The sequence below is a fragment of the Gossypium hirsutum genome, chromosome A12 (assembly GCF_007990345.1).
Source record: "Gossypium hirsutum isolate 1008001.06 chromosome A12, Gossypium_hirsutum_v2.1, whole genome shotgun sequence".
Classification (NCBI taxonomy): domain Eukaryota; kingdom Viridiplantae; phylum Streptophyta; class Magnoliopsida; order Malvales; family Malvaceae; genus Gossypium; species Gossypium hirsutum.
The window spans coordinates 99,365,096-99,386,063 of record NC_053435.1 but is presented as its reverse complement, the minus strand read 5'-3'; the positions used below and the strand labels follow the sequence as shown (position 1 = coordinate 99,386,063).

General features: G+C 35.4%; 1 protein-coding gene across 1 annotated transcript; it reads left to right on the top strand.

Annotated features, from left to right (window-relative positions):
- The first annotated feature begins 7,008 nt into the window (after positions 1–7,008).
- LOC107941633 (cytochrome P450 71A1) lies at positions 7,009–8,475 on the top strand. Its single transcript, XM_016875203.1, has 2 exons — positions 7,009–7,705; positions 7,806–8,475. The coding sequence occupies exon 2, from the start codon at positions 7,809–7,811 to the stop codon at positions 8,436–8,438; it is 630 nt and encodes a 209-aa protein (XP_016730692.1). The 5' UTR covers positions 7,009–7,705; positions 7,806–7,808; the 3' UTR covers positions 8,439–8,475.
- Positions 8,476–20,968: the final 12,493 nt, after the last annotated feature.

Here is a 20,968-nt window from a genome sequence, read left to right as displayed (position 1 = left end):
AACAACTCATTTACCAATAATTAAACCTATTCAAAACACACCTAAACAAGCTCGAAACATACCAAAATCATCCAATCTAAGTGCCTAACCAATGTGCCTTCATTGACAGCACAATTCAATTAACAAACTTATCCACAAGTCATATCAAATAAGTTACATTCTAACTTATGAGTTTAAACATAAAAACACATACCAACTTACCATTTTATTCTATCTATTCATATTCAATCCTACCACAATTCAAACATTTCCAAATGATTTATATCAACTAACCAAACACCAAGGTTATATGCACACTTCATTCCAAACACAAAAAAGGCCCATACATAAGTGATCTAAAACCAAGTTTAAACAACTTTACATTAACCAAATATGTAACACATAAAAATATGTATTCAACAAAAATACAAAATACACCTATTACATGCTATATAACCCAAAGATAAACATATCAAAAACTACCAAAAAGATATCTAAATAGTGTGATTCTTTGATTTGATCCGATCACTCAATTCTATAAAAATGTAATATTCTACAAAAAAAAGAGAAAAATACACGAGTAAACTTTAATAGAGCTTAGTAAATTTAACCGTTAAAACGATAAAACTTAACGTATAAACATAACAATTACATTAACAAGATTAACAAATAATAATCTATGTCAACTACAATCATTTAACAAGTGAGCTTATACATATCCATATACGAGTGATAAAATATATTCAATAGCATGAGATCATTCAATATGAGATCATTGAATATAAGTTACGATAATATCAGAAAAGTCATGAAATTCACTATACAAAGCAGTAACAAGTCATTTATCACTAGAAAGTTTGCACACTCAAAAGCTTGCGAAACTTGTTGGTATATTGACTGTATTTTCTTCCTAAAGCGATTCTGCAGATAACATTGTTGGTGGTTGCAGAAAAGAGTTCGCTTAGATAACATATCATTACTAACGATACGTGTACATGCATTAAAGTAAAAAAATATTAATTTCACACCCCATGTAAAGCACAAAGAATATTATACATGACAAAGACTATTCATGTAATTTGAAGATCAAATTTTGGCTACATCACTACATTATATTAGCTAGTGGAGTTTTCTCTTTTATGTTTTTTCAATGTTATCATAATAAAAATACATTAAAATGTAACACCACTAGCATTATAAAATATTAATATTAGTTAGTGGAGTTATTAATAAATGTGCATTTCTAAAACTTTTCTGAACAATGATGACGTAAAATAGTGGGAACGTCCCTTTCGAAAGATATTTGAAATGATCTTTCAGTGGAAAATAATGCTAATCCTAGACCTATGCAGGCATAAACTATAATGAACTTCCCGAAAATGATGACCATCTGGAAAGACTATAAGAAGGGCCAAGTGCTGGGTTTCATTCATTGTTTAGATTTGCAGATGGAGTTGAGTGTAGCTAAACATCCCAGCACTCCATTGTTTCTATGTCTTGTTCTTCCCCTGTTTACCCTTATGATTTGGCTTAAGTTACAAACAAATGGCCGAAAAAGACTTAAGTTACCGCCATCACCCCTCAAACTCCCAGTCATCGGCAACATCCATAACTCGGCAAGCTTGTTGTTCCAATAGGGTCGGAAGCGTGTAAATTATTGTACTAAAAAATCACACAAAGTTCAATTCCCAGGGAAGAGAGGTGGATCACAAGGATCTCTTAAATACCAAGTCTTTCCTTAGTTAGAATATTCCTTCTAACGTAATTTAATAGCACAATTAAATACTACTATTATACCCTCAAATATTGAAAGAAAAATAGGACAAAAAGAACACAAGAGTTTTAACGAGGTTCGGTAAATTATACCTACGTCCTCGGGCACTAACACCAGATGATAACTTTACTATCTCCAAAATATTACAAACAAATAGAATTCCTTAAGAATTCTCAAATGGGAGAAAAAGAAAACTAAGAGAGAAAGATTGGTTGGGATGGTTGAAATGAGAAATGGTTAGGCCTATTTATAGTTGAAGTTCAGGGACTAACTTGCAAATGGCCTAAAAAATTAGGGACCAAAATTGCAATTATCCCTTTCAACTTTAAACAACTTGCCAACTATTTTTTTTTCTTTCGGTGCCAATTGCACCTCCCACCATTTTTGACTTTTCAACCCCTTTTTAATTTAACTTATCAACAATCTCCACCTTGAAGATTTGATTAGGATAATCACATCTTCACACACTTCCTTCAACTCCCCAAATTCGATAAAGCTATCTTTTGTAGTGCCTCCAAATGCGCTCTCGAGCGCCATACACCTAAAGGTGCTCAAATTCTCAGGATGTTAATCAAGTTCAAACAATGATTAAACTTGATTGTTGTTACCACCTTGGTCATCATATCTGCGGGATTATCTGTTGTCGGAATCTTCTCAAGTAGAATTTTTCCTTTTTCAAAGACTTCCCGCACAAAGTGATATCTTACGTCGATATGCTTGGTTCTTGAATGATAGACTTGATTTTTCGCTAAATGAATAGCGCTCTGACTGTCACAATATAAACTTATGTGACTTTGAACAACTCCTAAGTCTTTCAACAATCCATTAAGCCAAATAGCCTCCTTAACAGCTTCTGTAACTGCCATATATTCTGCCTCTGTAGTAGACACAGCTACTATAGACTGTAAGGTAGACTTCCAACTCACTGGGGCTTTCGCAAGAGTAAACAGATACCCCGTAGTTGAACGACGTTTATCTAAATCACCAGCAAAGTCGGAATCAACATATCCAACTACAAACTGACCAAGTGCTTCATCCTGTTCAAAAATTAAACCAGCATCTACGGTTTTTCGAAGATACCGTAGAATCCATTTCACAGCTTCCCAATGTCCTTTTCCAGGATCATGCATATACCTGCTCACAACTCCAACAGCTTGTGAAATGTCAGGCCTCGTACACACCATCGCATACATCAAACTCCCAACTGCATTAGCATATGGGACTTTCGCCATATATTCTCTTTCATCTTCAGTCTTCAGAGATAATTGAGCACTAAGTTTCAAATGAGAAGCAAGTGGGGTACTTACATGTTTTGTGTTTTCATTTACACCAAAACATTGTAATACCTTTTTCAGATATTGCTTCTGATTCAAACAAAGCTTGCCTCTCTGTCTATCTCTACTTATCTCCATGCCGAGAATTTTCTTGGCCTCACCTAGATCTTTCATCTCGAACTCTTGATTCAACTGAGCCTTCAGCTTATCTATCTCATTTTGGCTCTTCGAAGCGATTAACATATCATCAACATACAAGAGTAGATAAATGAAAGATCCGTCATGCAGCTTCTGCAAATATCAGCTTCTGCAAATATACACAATTGTCATATTTGCTTCTTGTGTACTTCTGCCTTCTCATAAAGCTATCAAATCGCTTGTACCACTGCCTCGGGGATTGCTTCAATCCATATAGCGATTTGTTAAGCTTACAAACCCAATTTCTACCACCAACATCTGTGTATCCTTCTGGCTGAGTCATATAGATCTCCTCTTCTAACTCACCATGCAAGAAAGTCGTCTTAACATCAAGTTGAGTTAGTTCCAAATTCAACTGTGCTACCAAGGCCAACAAAATTCTAATGGAGGAATGCTTCACAACAGGGGAAAATACATCATTGTAGTCAATTCCCTCCTTCTGAGCGTAGCCTTTAGCTACCAATCTTGCCTTGTAGCGAATATCCTTCTTGCTAGGAGATCCATCTTTCTTTGCGAATACCCACTTGCATCCGATTGCCCTTTTACCTTTCGGTAATTGCGCCAACTTCCAAGTATTGTTCTTCCGGAGAGACTGCATTTCTTCATCCATGGCGCTTTCCATTTATCACTTTCTAAGCTTTGCATTGCTTCTTGATAAGTGATAGGAATATCATCAACAACGGGAAGGGCGTAGGCCACCATATCAGTAAATCGAGCAGGTTTACGAATTTCTCTCCGTGGCCTTGCAACTGCAACTGGTTCTGGTGTACTTAGTGGTTCTTGGGTCAGAACCTCTTCAACCTCTAATTCCTCCATTGTGGCTGGAGAATTAGACTTATTAACTGGGCAAATCCCCATCTGCTCAAACTCCACCTGTTTTGGAGTACACTCCACCTGCTGTGGAGTATTGCTCGTCTGAATATCTTTATCTGCTACCTTTTTCAATGTGGCAGATTCATCAAAGGTAACATCTCTGCTACAGATCATTTTCTTTGTGCTTAAGCACCAAAGACGAAATCCCTTCACTCCAGAAGTGATTCCCATAAAGAGAGCTTTCTTTGCCCTCGGATCTAACTTTGACTCCTTCACATGGTAATATGCAGTGGTTCCAAACACATGTAAGGAATCATAATCTGTAGCCGGTTTTCCAGACCATACCTCCATAGGAGTTTTTCTTTCTAATGCAGATGATGGCAAACGATTAACAAGATGGCTAGTGTATGTCACAGCCTCAGCCCAAAATTGCTTGCCCAACCCAGCATTGGACAACATACATCGAACTTTCTCCAGCAATGTTCGATTCATACGCTCTGCCAATCCATTCTGCTGTGGTGTATCCCTAACTGTGAAGTGTCGAACAATACCATACTCTTGGCACACATTGAAGAACGGATCACTTTTATATTCCCCTCCATTGTCCGTCCTAAGCCGCTTGATTTTCTTGCCAGTCTGGTTTTCGATCATAGTTTTCCATTTAAGAAAAACTCTAAGCACTTCATCCTTAGTTCTCATGGTATACACCCAAACTCTTCTGGAAAAGTCATCAACAAAAGTAACAAAGTAGTGTTTTCCTCCCAATGAAGGTGTCTTGGAAGGCCCCCACACATCTGAGTGAACATATTCCAAAATACCTTTTGTATTATGGATAGCAGTACCGAATTTCACTCTCTTTTGCTTTCCCAAAACACAATGCTCGCAAAATTTTAATTTGCAAGCCTTTGCACCTTTCAACAATCCTTGCTTTGCCAGAATTTGCAAGGATTTTTCGCTGGCATGTCCCAACTTCATATGCCACAACTGCATTGAGTCCAATTCTTTGTTGCCGGAAGCTGTAGCGACTGCTCCAATAACTGTACTACCTTGGTAGTAATACAAGTTATTTTTCCTGATGCCATTCAATATCACAAGTGCGCCAGATGTCACTTTCAAAATCCCATCTCTCATAGTAACAACTGAACCATTGGATTCCAAGGCTCCCAATGAGATGAGATTTTTCTTCAAACTGGGCACGTACCGAACATCAGTCAGAACTCTGGTTGATCCATCTTGATTCTTTAATTGGATTGAACCTATCCCAACAGTTTTACAGGCATTGTCATTGCCCATATAAACAACTCCTCCATTTAGTTCTACTAAATCAGAGAACCACTCCCGGTTAGGGGACATATGATAGGTACAACCCAAATCCAATATCCACTCATCTGAATGGAACGACGATGATAATGCAACCAGTGATAGTTCAGAGTCACTAGTATCATGCTTAGCAACACAAGCATCTACAGCAGCTTTTCCCTTATTCTTCAGCTTTGGACAATTTTTCTTCCAGTGGCCTTTCTCATGACAAAAAGCACATTCATCTTTCCCGAGTCTGGACTTTGACTTTGATCTCCCCTTTTGAGTTTTCTTCCGAGTGTATGAACGACCTCGGACTACTAAAGCTTCTGTATCTCTGATTGAGTTTTTCTGTTTGTCCTTCTTTCTCTGTTCATAACTGTATAAGGCCGCACAGACTTCGCTCAGAGATATATCACTCCTGCCATGAAGTAGAGTAGTTTCTAGGAACTCAAACTCCTCAGGAAGTGACCCCAACAGCATCAAAGCCAAATCTTTATCTTTGAATGTCTCATCCATATTCAGCAAATCAGTGACTAACTGATTAAATTTGGTGATGTGATCATTCATTGTGGTACTTGGAACGTATGTGAAGCGAAACAGTCTTTTCTTCAAGTGGAGCTTATTTTGACTGTTTTTCTTCAAAAATTTTTCTTCAAGTGCCACCCACAACTTATTTGCAGAAGTCTCCTTTGAAAAAGCATACCTCTGCTCTCGAGAAAGGCACGATCGAATTGTGCCACATGCCAACCGATTGATCGCCTTCCAATCTTTCTCCTGTACATCATCTGGTTTCTCTTCATCAATGGCAATGTCTAGACCCTGCTGAAAAAGTGCATCTAGAACCTCACTTTGCCACATACCAAAATGACCCGTGCCATCAAAGATCTCCACGGCCAATCTTGCATTTGCAATTGTCGGTCTTGTCCACATGGACGATGTTGAAGCTCCTACACCGACCGTTTTCTCCATAATCTTTCAATATACCTAAGGAAATCTTTTCTGATGTGGAAGATCAGTTTAAACTGCAACCACAGAGCATACTACGATTAACCTTTGGCTCTGATACCACTTGTTGTTCCAATAGGGTCGGAAGCGTGTAAATTATTGTACTAAAAAATCACACAAAGTTCAATTTCCAGGGAAGAGAGGTGGATCACAAGGATCTCTTAAATACCAAGTCTTTCCTTAGTCAGAATATTCCTTCTAACGTAATTTAATAGCACAATTAAATACTACTATTATACCCTCAAATATTGAAAGAAAAATAGGACAAAAAGAACACAAGAGTTTTAACGAGGTTCGGTAAATTATACCTACGTCCTCGGGCACTAACACCAGATGATAACTTTACTATCTCCAAAATATTACAAACAAATAGAATTCCTTAAGAATTTTCAAATGGGAGAAAAAGAAAACTAAGAGAGAAAGATTGGTTGGGATGGTTGAAATGAGAAATGGTTAGGCCTATTTATAGTTGAAGTTCAGGGACTAACTTGCAAATGGCCTAAAAAATTAGGGACCAAAATTGCAATTATCCCTTTCAACTTTAAACAACTTGCCAACTATTTTTTTTTCTTTCGGTGCCAATTGCACCTCCCACCATTTTTTACTTTTCAACCCCTTTTTAATTTAACTTATCAACAAAGCTTCCCCACCGCTCCCTCCGAGATCTCTCCAGGAAATATGGCTCACTCTTGCTACTTCAATTGGGCCATAACCAGACGCTGGTGGTTTCATCAGCCGACATGGTTAAAGAAATTGTCAAAAATCATGATGTTGCTTTCTCAGATAGACCAAGTACCACTGCCGCTAACATCTTTTCTTACGGTTGCACCGATGTGGCTTTCGCACTGTATGGTGAGTATTGGAGACAAGCTAGGAAGGTGCGTGTCACTGAGCTTTTGAGTCTTCGAAGAGTTAACACCTTTCAGTTCTTGAGAGATGATGAAGTTGAAGTCACCATTGATAAACTCCGCCGAGCTTCTTTCAAGGGAGAGGCTGTTAACCTGACGGAGTTGCTGATGGTTGCTTCGAATAACCTGGTTTCGAGAAATTCTCTGGGTCGAAAATTATAAGACAAAGATGGGAAAAGCAAGTTTGGGTTGTTGGCTAGAAGGCTTTTGATTCTTATGATGACTTTTTGTGTTGGCGACATGTTTCCTTACTTGAAGTGGGTTGATGTTCTTCGAGGATTAATATCAAGCTTGAAACAAGTTAAAAACGAATTTGATATCAGATCCGTGAAGAAGATAGATCTTCTCAAAACAATTGAGAAAGGAACTTTTTTTCTATTCTGCTCAAACTCCAAGAAAATGGCTTGCTTGAGATAGACCTCACTCCAGACAACATCAAAGCAATCATACTGGTCCTTATTTATTATTATTTTCATTCTCTTTTAATGTTATGTTTATATTTGTCATGGCTGATATTTATGTCCGACTCAGATATATGTTTCTTTTTTTCAGGATATGTTTGTTGGTGGAACTGGTACAACTTCAACAATGCTAGAATGGGTAATGGCTGAACTAATGAAAAACCCAAACGTCATGAAAAAGTTTCAAAAAGAGATAAGAAATGGGGTTGGAAAGAAAGCAAAGATAGATATGAAGGATGTAGATGAAATGAATTACTTAAAATGTGCAATCAAAGAAACTTTAAGGCTTCATCCAGCTGTTCCACTCCTTATTCCTGGACGAACAACGTCAAAGATTAACCTCGGAGGTTACGATATTCCTTCAAATATCACGGTTTTCTTTAATTCCTGGGCGATTCATAGGTACCCCGAAGTGTGGGAGAAACCAGAAGAGTTTATCCCAGAAAGATTCGAGAAAAGCTCATCTGATTTCAAAAATCAAGATTTTGAGTACATCCCATTTGGTTTCGGCCGAAGGGGACGTCCCGGAATGGCGTTTGCAGTGGCCTTCATTGTTGATCTGGTTGCTAATCTTTTGTACTGGTTCGATTGGAAATTACCTGACGGTGAAATTGCCGAGAATTTAGACATGGATGAAGTCTATGGGCTCACTGTTTTCAAGAAAGCCCCTCTTCGTGTTTTTCCAATATTTAGAAATTTCGAATCTGAAGTTGATCGGGTGTAACTTTTTCAACTCATTGATTGCTGCTTATATTCTCTAATTAGATCTAATATAAATTAGTTTGTATAACTCATTGATTGCAAAATTAATATTTACTACATAACATCTTTCTAAAACAACATCTAACAATTTCAATAATTTATAAGAAAAATAAAATAAATAACTACAAGATGACTATAATATTAGTGGGTTAACAAATACAATTTTTATCCTATTTTGGATCTCCTCAAACAACAATTCTTGGCACTCTAAAATTTGAGATGCAAAACCAACTTTATAATCCTATGATTGTAATAGATTTTATGGGTTTTTTTTTATCTATATATTATAAAATAAAATAAAAAATACTGAAATGGCATGATAAATAGATTATGTACCAAAATGGTACATCTAACCAAGTGGAAAGTGGTGTATAGACGGCTTCACCCTCAAATTCTGATAAATTTGATTGAATTTAAAAAAAAACTGATAAAGGCAACTAAATAGGTGGCACCTAAAGAAATACGGGTCAAATAGGACCTGTATATAAACAAAACCCGACCCACTGTCATAGATGGGACAGCACAACTGAGCAGCAGTGGTCATGCTTGCTAGAGAGGCGACACCACTTGGTCACGCCTACTGTAGAGGCGGCACACCTCGATCAAGCCATTTCCATAGGCGGCATCGGCTTGTGGCTTGTCAGCGATGGAACGGGTTGGAATTGAGCCTGTTTGTTTCGTGTTTGGGGACCATTATAAGGTCCCCAATGTCCCATTATTTGCCGAAACAGAGAAGAAAATCTTTGAAGAAGAGAAGAAGAAGAAGAAGGAAAGAGCGGGAAGGGAAAAAAGAAAGAGAAAAAAGAGGAAAAAAGAGAAAGAAAGAAATAAATAGAAAAGGAAAGGAGAGTTGTAAATAAATAGAAAAAAGGGAAGATTTGGTGTTTAAAAAAATTATAAAATGTAAATTTTTTATTTAGTAAATTTTTTTTGTTATAAATAAATGTTAATTTATTATTATTTTGTTATTGTTGATTTAATTAGGATTTAATTTTTAATTTTATTTTTGTAAGGTATTATTTGATTAAAAAGAGCTATTAAGGTATGTTTGTATTTATTTTTTATTTTCATTCATTCATAAGTTATTTTTGATGTTTATTGAAGTGAAAAAGCATATTTATGTTATGTATAAAGAATGTTTTATTTTTGTATGTAATTCATTTGTGATGTGTGTTTTAGAGATTTTTACTGTAATAATATGAAGAAAAAAAACTAAAATAGGATGCCCTTAAAATTATGTACGAAAATAGGCCATTGCAAGTGGTGGAGGGTGGTGCATAGGCGGCACCACCCTCAAATTTCTGCCACTTTTGACATTTCCAGGGGGAAAAAAAAAGAGGCCGAAAAAAATAATAATAAAATATTAGTGGAGGGTACCCCACAAGCGGCACCGGTGGAGGGTACCCTACAGGCGGCACCAGCGGTGCCTTTCTCACAACTTTGACCCCCTCTAGTATATATTCACCCTGCCCCCTCCATTCGACTCTACCAGATTAGAAAAAAAAATTTACAGAAGAAGAAGATAGAAAGAAAGAAAGGAGAAGAAGAAAGAAAAGAAAAGAAAAGGTAATTTTTTTGTTGTTATTTTTTAAATAAAATAGATTATGATAAGAAAAAATTATTTTGTTAGTATTATATAGTTTGTTTAGTGTTACTTTTATGTTTTGTTTTAAAATTTATTTTGTTTATTGTGAAATGTTAGTAAGTTTTCTGTTTAGATTGATTATGTGTTTATTGTGAATTTTATGTTTTAAATTTTTTAAATATATCTGAAAGTTTTTATGTTAGTAAAACTATTATAAAGTAATTGTTAATTAGTGATAACAACTAAAAATATTTTTGTTATACATATTGTTAGAAATGGCAACATATTTGGTATTGCCTGATGAGATAATAAGTTTAGCACAAAGGGAGAAAGTTGATAAGATGATGAGAGAAGTGCAAGATTACAGAATGAAACCAAAAGAAGACATTGTTCAACACCTTATTACCGTAAATCGAAAGATGCAAAAAGTGTTGTGGATGGGTCATGAAATGATTAGAAACAATAAAGTGCAATACTTAACCCTTAGAGGGACATTAATAGAACATGAGCATCAAATCATTTTAGATGAACTTTGGAAGACATCGGTACCACGAACCTATTGGAATCTAGTTATAAACTTCGCGAAGTTTATAATATCTTATGGAGCAAGGAAAATAGCTAGACAAAGTATAGGTTCACGAAATTTAATTGGGAAGCAAAATGTGTTTGACCAACCATGGATGGATAAATTAGTTGTTAGGAAATTATCAAGAGAACTTGTATATTCAATACCAGTTATAAAGATTGAAGAGGCAGAAGATCCCGAGGAATTTCCAAATTGGATTGTAGAAGATGAATATGAAGAGAATCAAGAATTTCTAAATTGGATTGTAGAGAATTTCCCAAATGAAGATACGGGATCGGAGATGGAAGAAAATGTAAAACTGAATATAAGTGGTTAAATGTAAAGATAAATGTTGTTCATATACAAAATGAGAACTGAAAAAGTATGGGCTTATGAATGAAAAAAATTACATATTGATTAATTAATTTTGTATTTAAGTAATTTATTTATTGTTCGAAATTGTTTTGAGAAATTTTGTTTATTTTTTAACAGATTGAGTATTGAAGATGGATAATCAGTTTTTTGTATGTGTTTATTTCAATGGAATCATCTTAACAACAACCGTTGGATGCATATTTGAATGTCGGCAACAAATAGCAATGAGATTTAATAGAAATGTCTCGTTGGATGATATGAAGGGAAGAATTGCAAAAATTGTTAGACATTGTGGGAGAAAGATCTCAAAACTTTTCTACAAGTTTCTAGTTTCAACAGATCCTATCAAATTCACCAAAATGGAACTTGTAGACGACGAAGACATGGAGACAATGATAGCTCTTTACTGTGGGAATGGGAGTGACAAAAACTCACCAATTCACTTATTTGCTGAGTTAGCCGGTATGGAGCATAATGAAGATCTCACTGCATACGGTGAAGAACATGCAACTGAAGAACCGTGCGTGGTGGCTCCAATATCATACGTTGATAGTGAATCGACTATACGTGGGATCGATATCGATCTTAATGTTACACCCAATATTGATGTGGTTGGTGATAATGGATACGATAATAGTGATCCTTGTGATGAAGAGGTCGATAGTGATAGTGATCTCGATGTGGACGATGTCCCCGATGATATTGATGATGAAGATGTGAATGACGATGGAAACATTAACGCGTTTTCAGTGGGGAACCAGATGCAACATATTGTAATACACAATAACCCTAGGCCACACATGTCGCTCATAGACCCCAATGTGGCGCATGAAGCTGAGTTCTTGGAGTACCCTGAAATACTTCCTGCTCACCGGCTGGCCGTAAATTCTGAGCATGAGGTGTTATTGGTGGGCTAGAGATTCGAAAGTAAAGAAAAGTGTGTATTTGCTATTAAGCGGTATAACATGAATATATCAGTAGATTACAAAGTTGCAGTGTCTAAACCGACATTATATATTGGAGAGTATTAGAAGTCGGCGGAAGGCTGTAATTGGCGTATATGAGCTGTATTTATTCAAAAATCGCAGATGTGGGAGATACGCAAATTTGTTGGGCCTCACACATGCACATCAATACGTATGACTGAAGACCATGGAAAACTTGATTCTAAAATTATCTGTACGTTTATCATGCCAATGGTGAAGGATATGCCGACCATTAAAGTTTCAGTACTGATTGCCAAAATACAGGCACAGTTTCAGTATCGAGTATTATATCGAAAGGCATGGATAGCTAAACAAATGGCAATGGAGCAATTGTATGGGGATTTCGATGCATCGTATAACGAGTTACAGGGATGGATAATTGCTATGCGGGAGTACGTACCAGGGACTATCATTGAGTTATAGACACGACCTTATTACGGCCCGGATGACCAATTATAGCCAGGAAAAAGAATTTTCCATCGGATATTCTGGACGTTTGATCTATGTGTGCGCGTATTTCCCCACTGCAAGCCGTTTGTGTAAGTAGATGGGACCTGACTATATGGAAAATATACACAGATATTACTTTTTGCGGTTGCTCAAGACGGCAACAAGAACTTGCTCCCGATAGCATTTGCCATCGTAGATAAAGAGAACATGGAATCGTGGGAATTCTTCCTTACCAATTTGTGGAGGTATGTTATTAGCAACTATAATATTTGCATCATCTCCGATAGAGGGAAATGATTAATTGCCACCATTAGGCGTTCCGGTGTACCATAGAGATCTTTTTACTGTATCCGGCACATCGCGGCTAACTTTAATCGAGATTATAAGAATGCAGACTGGAAGAGACAAGTTGTGAAAATGGGTAAATGATTACCTTATCTTTTCAACATATGTTTTAATGCTTTAGGCCAATATTGTAACTTATCTTTCCTTAATACATATACAGCGCACGAGTTGGAGCCACATATTTTTCGCCAAAGAATGGCTCGACTTGAGAGTGATATGGAGGGTCAAATGAACACATCTTTCCAACAGTGGTTAGGTACTATGGAGCCGTGGCAATGGGCTCAAAGTTTTGATGAGGGCTTTCGTTATGGTTAAATAAGCACAAACTTAGTGGAGGGGGTCAACGCTATATTGTTGAAAACACGACATCTTCCGATTTCATCTGTCTTTTCGGCTATATTTTACAGGTTGGCAACTTGATGCCAAGAATGAGTCAGCAACAAGTCAACCAGATAGAGGCGGGACACGTGTTTGTTGAATATGTCAGGGATACAATGGTTGCAAACCATCGGATGGCGAGGTCGATGAATGTAGAAATATATTCACGACGCCATGAAACATTTCATGTTACAGAGACCATCGGTCGTCAACCCGGTATACCACATAGGTCCTATGGAGTTGATCTCCGTAACAGACGGTGTGATTGCAGGAGGTTCCAAACAGTTCATTATCTATGTGCGCATGTCGTGGCAGTGTGTGCTAAGGTGAACCTTAATGTTGAACAATTTGTCGATGATGTGTACACACTCGAGCGCACGTTACGTGTCTGGGAAAATGAGTTCCCCATCCTGCCTGACTTGTCTACGTGGGAGGTGCCTTCGACGACTTTCGAGCTTGTCCCAGACAGAGGGCTACGCAGGAATCTGAGAGGTCGTCCGCAATCATCCAGAATTCGCAATGAGATGGACATTAGGGAGAAATCCGATGGTAAGCATTGTGGATTATGCAGGTTTGCTGGTCATAATCGGAGTAAATGGCCGCAGTGAAACTATCATATTGGACAACCGTCACGATCGGGTAGGAATTGAGCCTATGTTGTAATGTATTTAATTTATATTACAAGACTAAGTTTGTTAAGTTTTAGTGTTTTAATGTTCAAAAAGTCCAAATTAATCTAATTTACGTTATGGTCAAATTTTGTTACAATTTTGAAAATTCCAATTAATCTAATTAAATATATAGAAAGAAATACAAACTTTTTAATATCAAAACCCAATAAACCCCTAAAGTTGATGGTTAGATGGTGTGGTCCTAGGGGTATACCTATTCGGAGGTCGATATTCACGTTGTGGGTGATCGCGATGACCAACATCCTCTTCAGTCGCAGGTGAGGGTGTCTGATACATGGAAGAAAAATCATATGACTTGAATGGCATCGATGAACTTGAGCCGGAAGGAGTGCCATGCTGCAGCAGATACATCCTAGAAGGAGTGGAGTACTGCGGTGGATATAGGCCGAGGCTAGTGCTGCACTGAGGGGGATACAGGCTGAGAGAAGTGCTGTGCTGCGATGGAGACGACCCAAAGATATCAAACCCGTAATGGTATTCGCCCCCTAACGAGCTCGGGAAATAGTCGTTGTCTAGGAAATTCGGATGATAAGAAGTATCAGTCGAATGTGAATGCGATTGCTCGGACTCAGCCTCAGGCTGTGCCTCGGGCTTCACCTCTCGCTCGGGCTTGAGATCTGGCTGTGGACCGGGCTCTATATCGGCCACTGGCTCGTATGCCCCATGTCGCTGCACGTGCGGAGGGACTACAGTCGACTAGGCACCAAGTAAATATGACTTTCCCATACTAAAGTACCATTGTATGTACTCTGGTGATGGTTGCAAATTGAAAGACATATCCATCCGAGTCTTCGACCCATCCGATTATCCCACACCGCAATATATCTCCGGTGCACAACCCCCCAATGCATTCCATGTTTCCTTCTCTTGTTGATGCCGTAAACCTTCCCCACCTCCTTTGGCGGATCCGGGATATACTGGATGCAACCAAACTATCGTAGTACTCGATCCACATGGTACCACTCGACTACATTGAAACTGATAATTGGTGCATTAGTGCACCACAATTGAGAATGAATGTAGGCAAAAGATGGTATAACAGCCACAATTTCTGGTCTACGATATGGCATCCAAATAAACTGCATACCATGGTTAAAATTCACACGGTTTGAGTAAGATATATAAAGTAATTACATGTCGCGAATATTGGAATAGCTTACCCTTTCTCCGGCATGTTGCTCAATCAACAAACGATATATCTGGACAGTGTACGGCCTCTCGATACCCGGATAAATACCCCATCTACGAAAACAAATTTCAAATAAATATAGTATCGTTAGAATAGTATCATTATAAAGAAATTATCAATTAATAACAAGTTAAAATTTATCACTTGTTAACTAGTGGATATACGTATGGCTGGTGACTAACCGATGCTAAGAATGACATCCGATAAAGAGCCCATGACTGCAACAATATAAGGCATCCGCCTATGTCTGCAGCATGAGGCTTTGTCGTCCGACAAAGCTCACGATACAACATAGCTAGAACTGCGGAGCCCCAGCTATACGAGCGAACATTATGCAAATCAGTTAATAGAGGTAAACACATGAGATGAACCCTGTTGTTGTTCGCATCGGGTATCAATACACCCCCTATAATATGCATAATGTACGCTCGAGCTGCGCATATCAACTCTTCTTCAGTGGCATTATCTGGTAAATGCTAAAAATTTGCTTTCAACCATGTAATTTCAAACCCGATAAATTGGACTCATCATCGCCGGGTGAGGCTCCTAGGAGGCTATAACAAAATGCAGCTGGGCTCAGTTATCGCACTTATGCCCGTTACCGGACTGCTGTCGATTGGGAGCCCAAGTTGCAGTGCAACATCCTCTAGAGTGACAGTGCACTCCCCACACGGAAAATGAAAAGTGTGGGTCTCCGGGTGCCAACGCTCGACCAATGCGGATATTAAATCGTACCGCAAATCAAACGTCCGGATCAATGCTGCTGACCCGAATCCAGCTAGCTCCAAGTACGACATCAGTCGTGCATCCGGGGAATATCCTAAACCATTCACCCAACCCCTTAATACGCGGTACGATTCCTGACAATGTTAAATTGCAGAAAAAGTTATAATAACATAATTTATTTACGTAAATTACATAAATCTTTTTTTAATGGAACCCATGAGTAACAAATAACAATTTATTACCGTTTTATTAACTGTGTCAGCTATGTGAGGATCTTTCTTAATCAATGAAGCCGTTGTCATACCTGCAATTTCAAAATAAATTTCGGTTATTAATTTCAATGTTTGATGGATTTTAAATATTTGTCAAAATAACTAAATTTTATATATTGCTTTTAATTACAAAAAAAATACCAAACTGTTTTTCCGACAGCATTTTTTTTGCCATACTACATTAAAAAAATAAATATACCCAATTCAAATTCAAATATTATTATTATTATTTTAAAATGATAATAAGTTTTGGTTTAAATTATAATATATATAATATACCCGGCATGTAGTTTAATATATTTTGGTATTTATTTTATTTTTAGATTCTATTTTTTAAAATATATTATTTTTGTATTTTATTTTTTATATTATTTTAGTACATAATGTTTCAAATGTATTATTTTTGTATTTTTTATATTAATTTAGTAAAAAACTCTGATTTTGGCCGTTTATTTTTTTTATTTTATTTTCGGATTTTACTTTTTAAAATATATTATTTTCGTATTTTATTTTTTATATTATTTTAGTATATAATGTTTCAAATGTATTTTTTTAGTTTTTTATATTAATTTAGTAAAAAACTCTGATTTTGGCTGTTTATTTTTTATTTTATTTTTGGATTTTATTTTTTAAAATATACTATTTTCGTATTTTATTGTTTATATTATTTTAGTAAATAATATTTCAAATGTATTATTTTAGTTTTTTTATATTAATTTAGAAAAAAAACTCTGATTTTGGCCCTTTTATATTTTTATTTTCGGATTTTATTTTTTAAAATATACTATTTTCGTATTTTATTTTTATATTATTTTAGTACATAATGTTTCATGTATTATTTTAGTTTTTTTATATTAATTTAGTAAAAATCTGTGATTTTGGCCCTTTTTTTATTTTATTTTTGGATTTTATTTTTTAAAATATACTATTTTCGTATTTTATTTTTTTATATTATTTTAGTACATAATGTTTCAAATGTATTATTTTAATTTTTTATATTAATTTAGTAAAAAACTCTGATTCTGGCCGTTTGTTTTTTATTTTATTTTTGGATTTTATTTATTAAAATATACTATTTTCGTATTTTATTTTTTATATTATTTTAGTACATAATGTTTCATATGTATTATTTTAGTATATTTATATTAATTTAGTAAAAAACTCTGATTTTGGCCTTTTTTATTTTATTTTCAAATTTTTTAAAATATATTTTTTAAAATATACTATTAAGCTATTCTTTTAATATTTTTATACTATTTTGTAAAAAAACCTCATCACATAAAAATAAAATAAAAATCAAATATAACATGCCAAATAAATTTAATAAAAAATATATCTAATTAACCTAAAACACACTTACCAAATAAATTAAATAAAATAATAATAAAATATTTTTGTACATAACATAGATAGGATTTTTACTTCAATAAAAATTAAAAATAAATTATGAATATATATATAAAATAAAATAAATACAAACATACCTTAATATCTCTTTTAACCAAAATATACCTTCCAAAAAATTAAATTTAAAAATTAAATCAAAATCAATCAACAATAATAACATTAACCATTAATATAAATAATTTATTTCCTTAAATTAACAATAAAAAATTATTTCCTTAAAAAAAATATTACCTTTTTTTCCTTCCCACCCTCTTCTTCTTCTTCTTCTTCTCATTCTCTTTTTCTTTCTCTTTTTCTTTTTCTTTTTTCTTCCCTCACCTATGCCGCCTCCTCCTCCTCCTTCTTCTTCTTCTTCTTCTCCTTCCCCCTTTCTTCTTCTTCGCTCACGCACACAAAGAAATTGGGGACCATTTTAAGGTCCCCAAACACATAATAAAACAAAAGAAAAGGCAGTGAGCAATCCCATCGGTGCAGAGCAATGACCGGTGTCGCCTGTGGGGTACCCTCCACCCTTATTTTATTACGTTTTTCGTCCTATTCTTTTTTTTAACCTGCAATTGTCAGAAAGTGTTTGGATTTGAGGGTGTTGCCGCCTATGCACCACCCTCCATCACTTGCAATGGCATATTTTCGTACATAATTTTAAGGGCATCCTATTTTGATTTTTTTTCATATTATTATAGTAAAAATCCCGTGTGTTTTAGGTTGATTATATTTTTTTATGTAATTTATTTGGCATGTTATTTTGATTATTTTAATATATATTTTTTATTTTTTATGTAGGCAAAAAATGATACCATTGATATGGAATTTTTGAATAGGACCATTGAGTTGGAATTTATAAGATAAATTAGGAATAATAGTTTACATGTTCTAATTTTTTAAGATTTTATAATTGAGAATAAGAGTTTATGTTTTTTAATTTTATTTTATGTTTTTTATAAATATTATAAATGAAATTTCTTTTGAATCCTTCTATGCAAATATATATATATTGACAATAATTAAGTTGACATGTTATTATATATATTATATTTTAAATCAATACATTTTACTTATTATCATTTTAAAATAATAATAAAAATATTCATATTTATTATGTTGAGATAGTTTATGTTATGTTTTTGTTATATTTTTTTATTGGCATGTTATTTTTATTTTTTTTATTTAGGTAAAAGATTAAACCATTGAGATGAAATTTGTGAATGAGACCATTGAGTTGGAGTTTGAGTTGAAATTTATAAGATATATTTATTTTGTTAATGTAGTATAGCAAAAAAATATGATATGGATAAAACCGTTTGGTATTTTTTTGTAATTAAAAGCAATATATAAAATTTAAGTATTTTGATAAATATTTAAAATGCATCAAACTTAGAAATTAATTACCGAAATTTATTTTGAAATTGCAGGTATCGTAATGGGTTCATTGATTAAAAACGATGATCACATATCAAACACAATTAATAATATGGTAATATATTATTATTTGTTAATCACGGGTTCCATTAAAAAAAGTTCTACATCATTTACGAAAATAAATTATGTTATTATAACTATTTTCTATAATTTAATAGTATTAGGGCCCGTACCGCGCATTAAAGGGTCAGATGAATGGTTTAAGATATTCTCTGAATGAACAACTGATGCCATACTTGGAGTTAACTGGACTCGGGTCAGCAATATTGATTTAGCCGTTTGATTTGCGGTATGATTTAATATCTGCATTGGTAGAGTGTTGGCGCCTAGAGACCCACACTTTTCATTTGTTGTGTGGGGAGTACACTGTCACTCTGGAGGATGTTGCATTGCAACTTGGGCTCCCAATCGACAGGAGTACCATAATGGGGATAAGTACAATAGCTAAGTTGGCTGCCTGTTGTTATAGCCTACTAGGAGTCTCGCCCAACGATGCTGAATCCAAATTTACGAGTTTGAGATTTTCATGGCTGAAAGCCAATTTTGAACATTTATTAATTAATGTCACTGAGCAAGAGGTGATGTGCGCAGCTCGAGCATACATTATGCATATTATAGGGGGTGTACTGATGCCGGACGCGAACAACAATAGGGTTCATTTGATGCATTTACCCCTATTAATTAGTCTGCAAAATGTTCGCTCGTATAGTTAGGGTTCTGTAGTTCTGACTATGTTGTATCATGAGCTTTGTCAGATGACAAAGCCTGATGCCGTAAACATAGGCAGATGCCTTATATTGCTGTAGTCATGGGCTTTTTACCGGATGCCATTCTAGGTATCGGTTAGGCACCAAGCATACGTATTTCCACTAGTGAATAGGTGATAAAATTTAACTTGTTATAGCAATTAATTGATTTTTTTTCTAATGATAATATTCTAACGGTACTATTCTAACATGTAATTTGTTTTCGTAGATGAAGTGCCAATTCGGGTATCAGGAGGTCATATATTGTCCCAATATATTGTCTGATGATTGAACAACATGCTGGGAAAGGGGTAAGCTATTCCAATATCTGTGACATGTAATTACTTTATATATCTTACTCGAACCGTGTTAAATTTTAACCATGTTATTAATCGTGCAATTTATCTGGATGTCGTATCAGAGACCAAAAATTACAGTTATTATACCCTCATCTGTGCACATTCATTCTCACCTGTGGTGCATTAACGCACCAATTATCAATATCCAGACAGTCAAGTGATATAACGGGGATCGTGTACTCCGACAGTTTGGTTGCATCTAGCATATGCCGGTTTTGCCAATGTGCATTTCTTTCATGTAGGGGCAATAATTGGGAGGTAGTGCATTATAAATATATTGCAATGTGGGATAATCAGATGGCGCAGAGACCCCAGATGGATATTTCTTTCGATTTGCAACTATCGTTAGAGTACATACATTGATACTCTAGTACGGGAAAACTATATTTACTTGGTGGGTAGTCGACTGTAATCCCCCTCCACATATGCATCGATTTGAGGTATACGAGCCAGTGCCCGATGTAGAGGCTGAGCCTGAGCCGGAGTCGGAGCCTGAGCCCGAGTAGTCGCATACATATTCTGGTGATAGTTTTTATCATCCAGAGTTGCGGGTCAATTACTATTTTTTGGGCTCGTTAGGACACGAATATTATTCCGGGTTTGATATTTTAGTCCAGTACCACCACAGTACAACACTCCTCTCGACTTGTATCCACCGCATTACTCCACTCCTCCTGGGTCATATCTACCGCAGTACAGTACTTGTAACAGCCAAATTTTTTAGTGGTGTCGGAAACAGTGATTCGAGATCACTAAATCCGACAAGTAAGTTTAGAAATTTTAACAAATAATAATTATAGACCAAGCGCGAACTTAAAAGAATTATTTTTAATTAGTGAATTTTGCGATTTTAAAAGAATTATCAGGTAAATTTGGTTAAAAACGAGGTATCGAGACCTCGGATTTATAAACTGAGCCATAAATATTTTTATAAATATTTATGGAGTGTTATTAAGTTAGTATTAAAGTTTCGTTAGAAAATTTTAACGTTTGGTTAG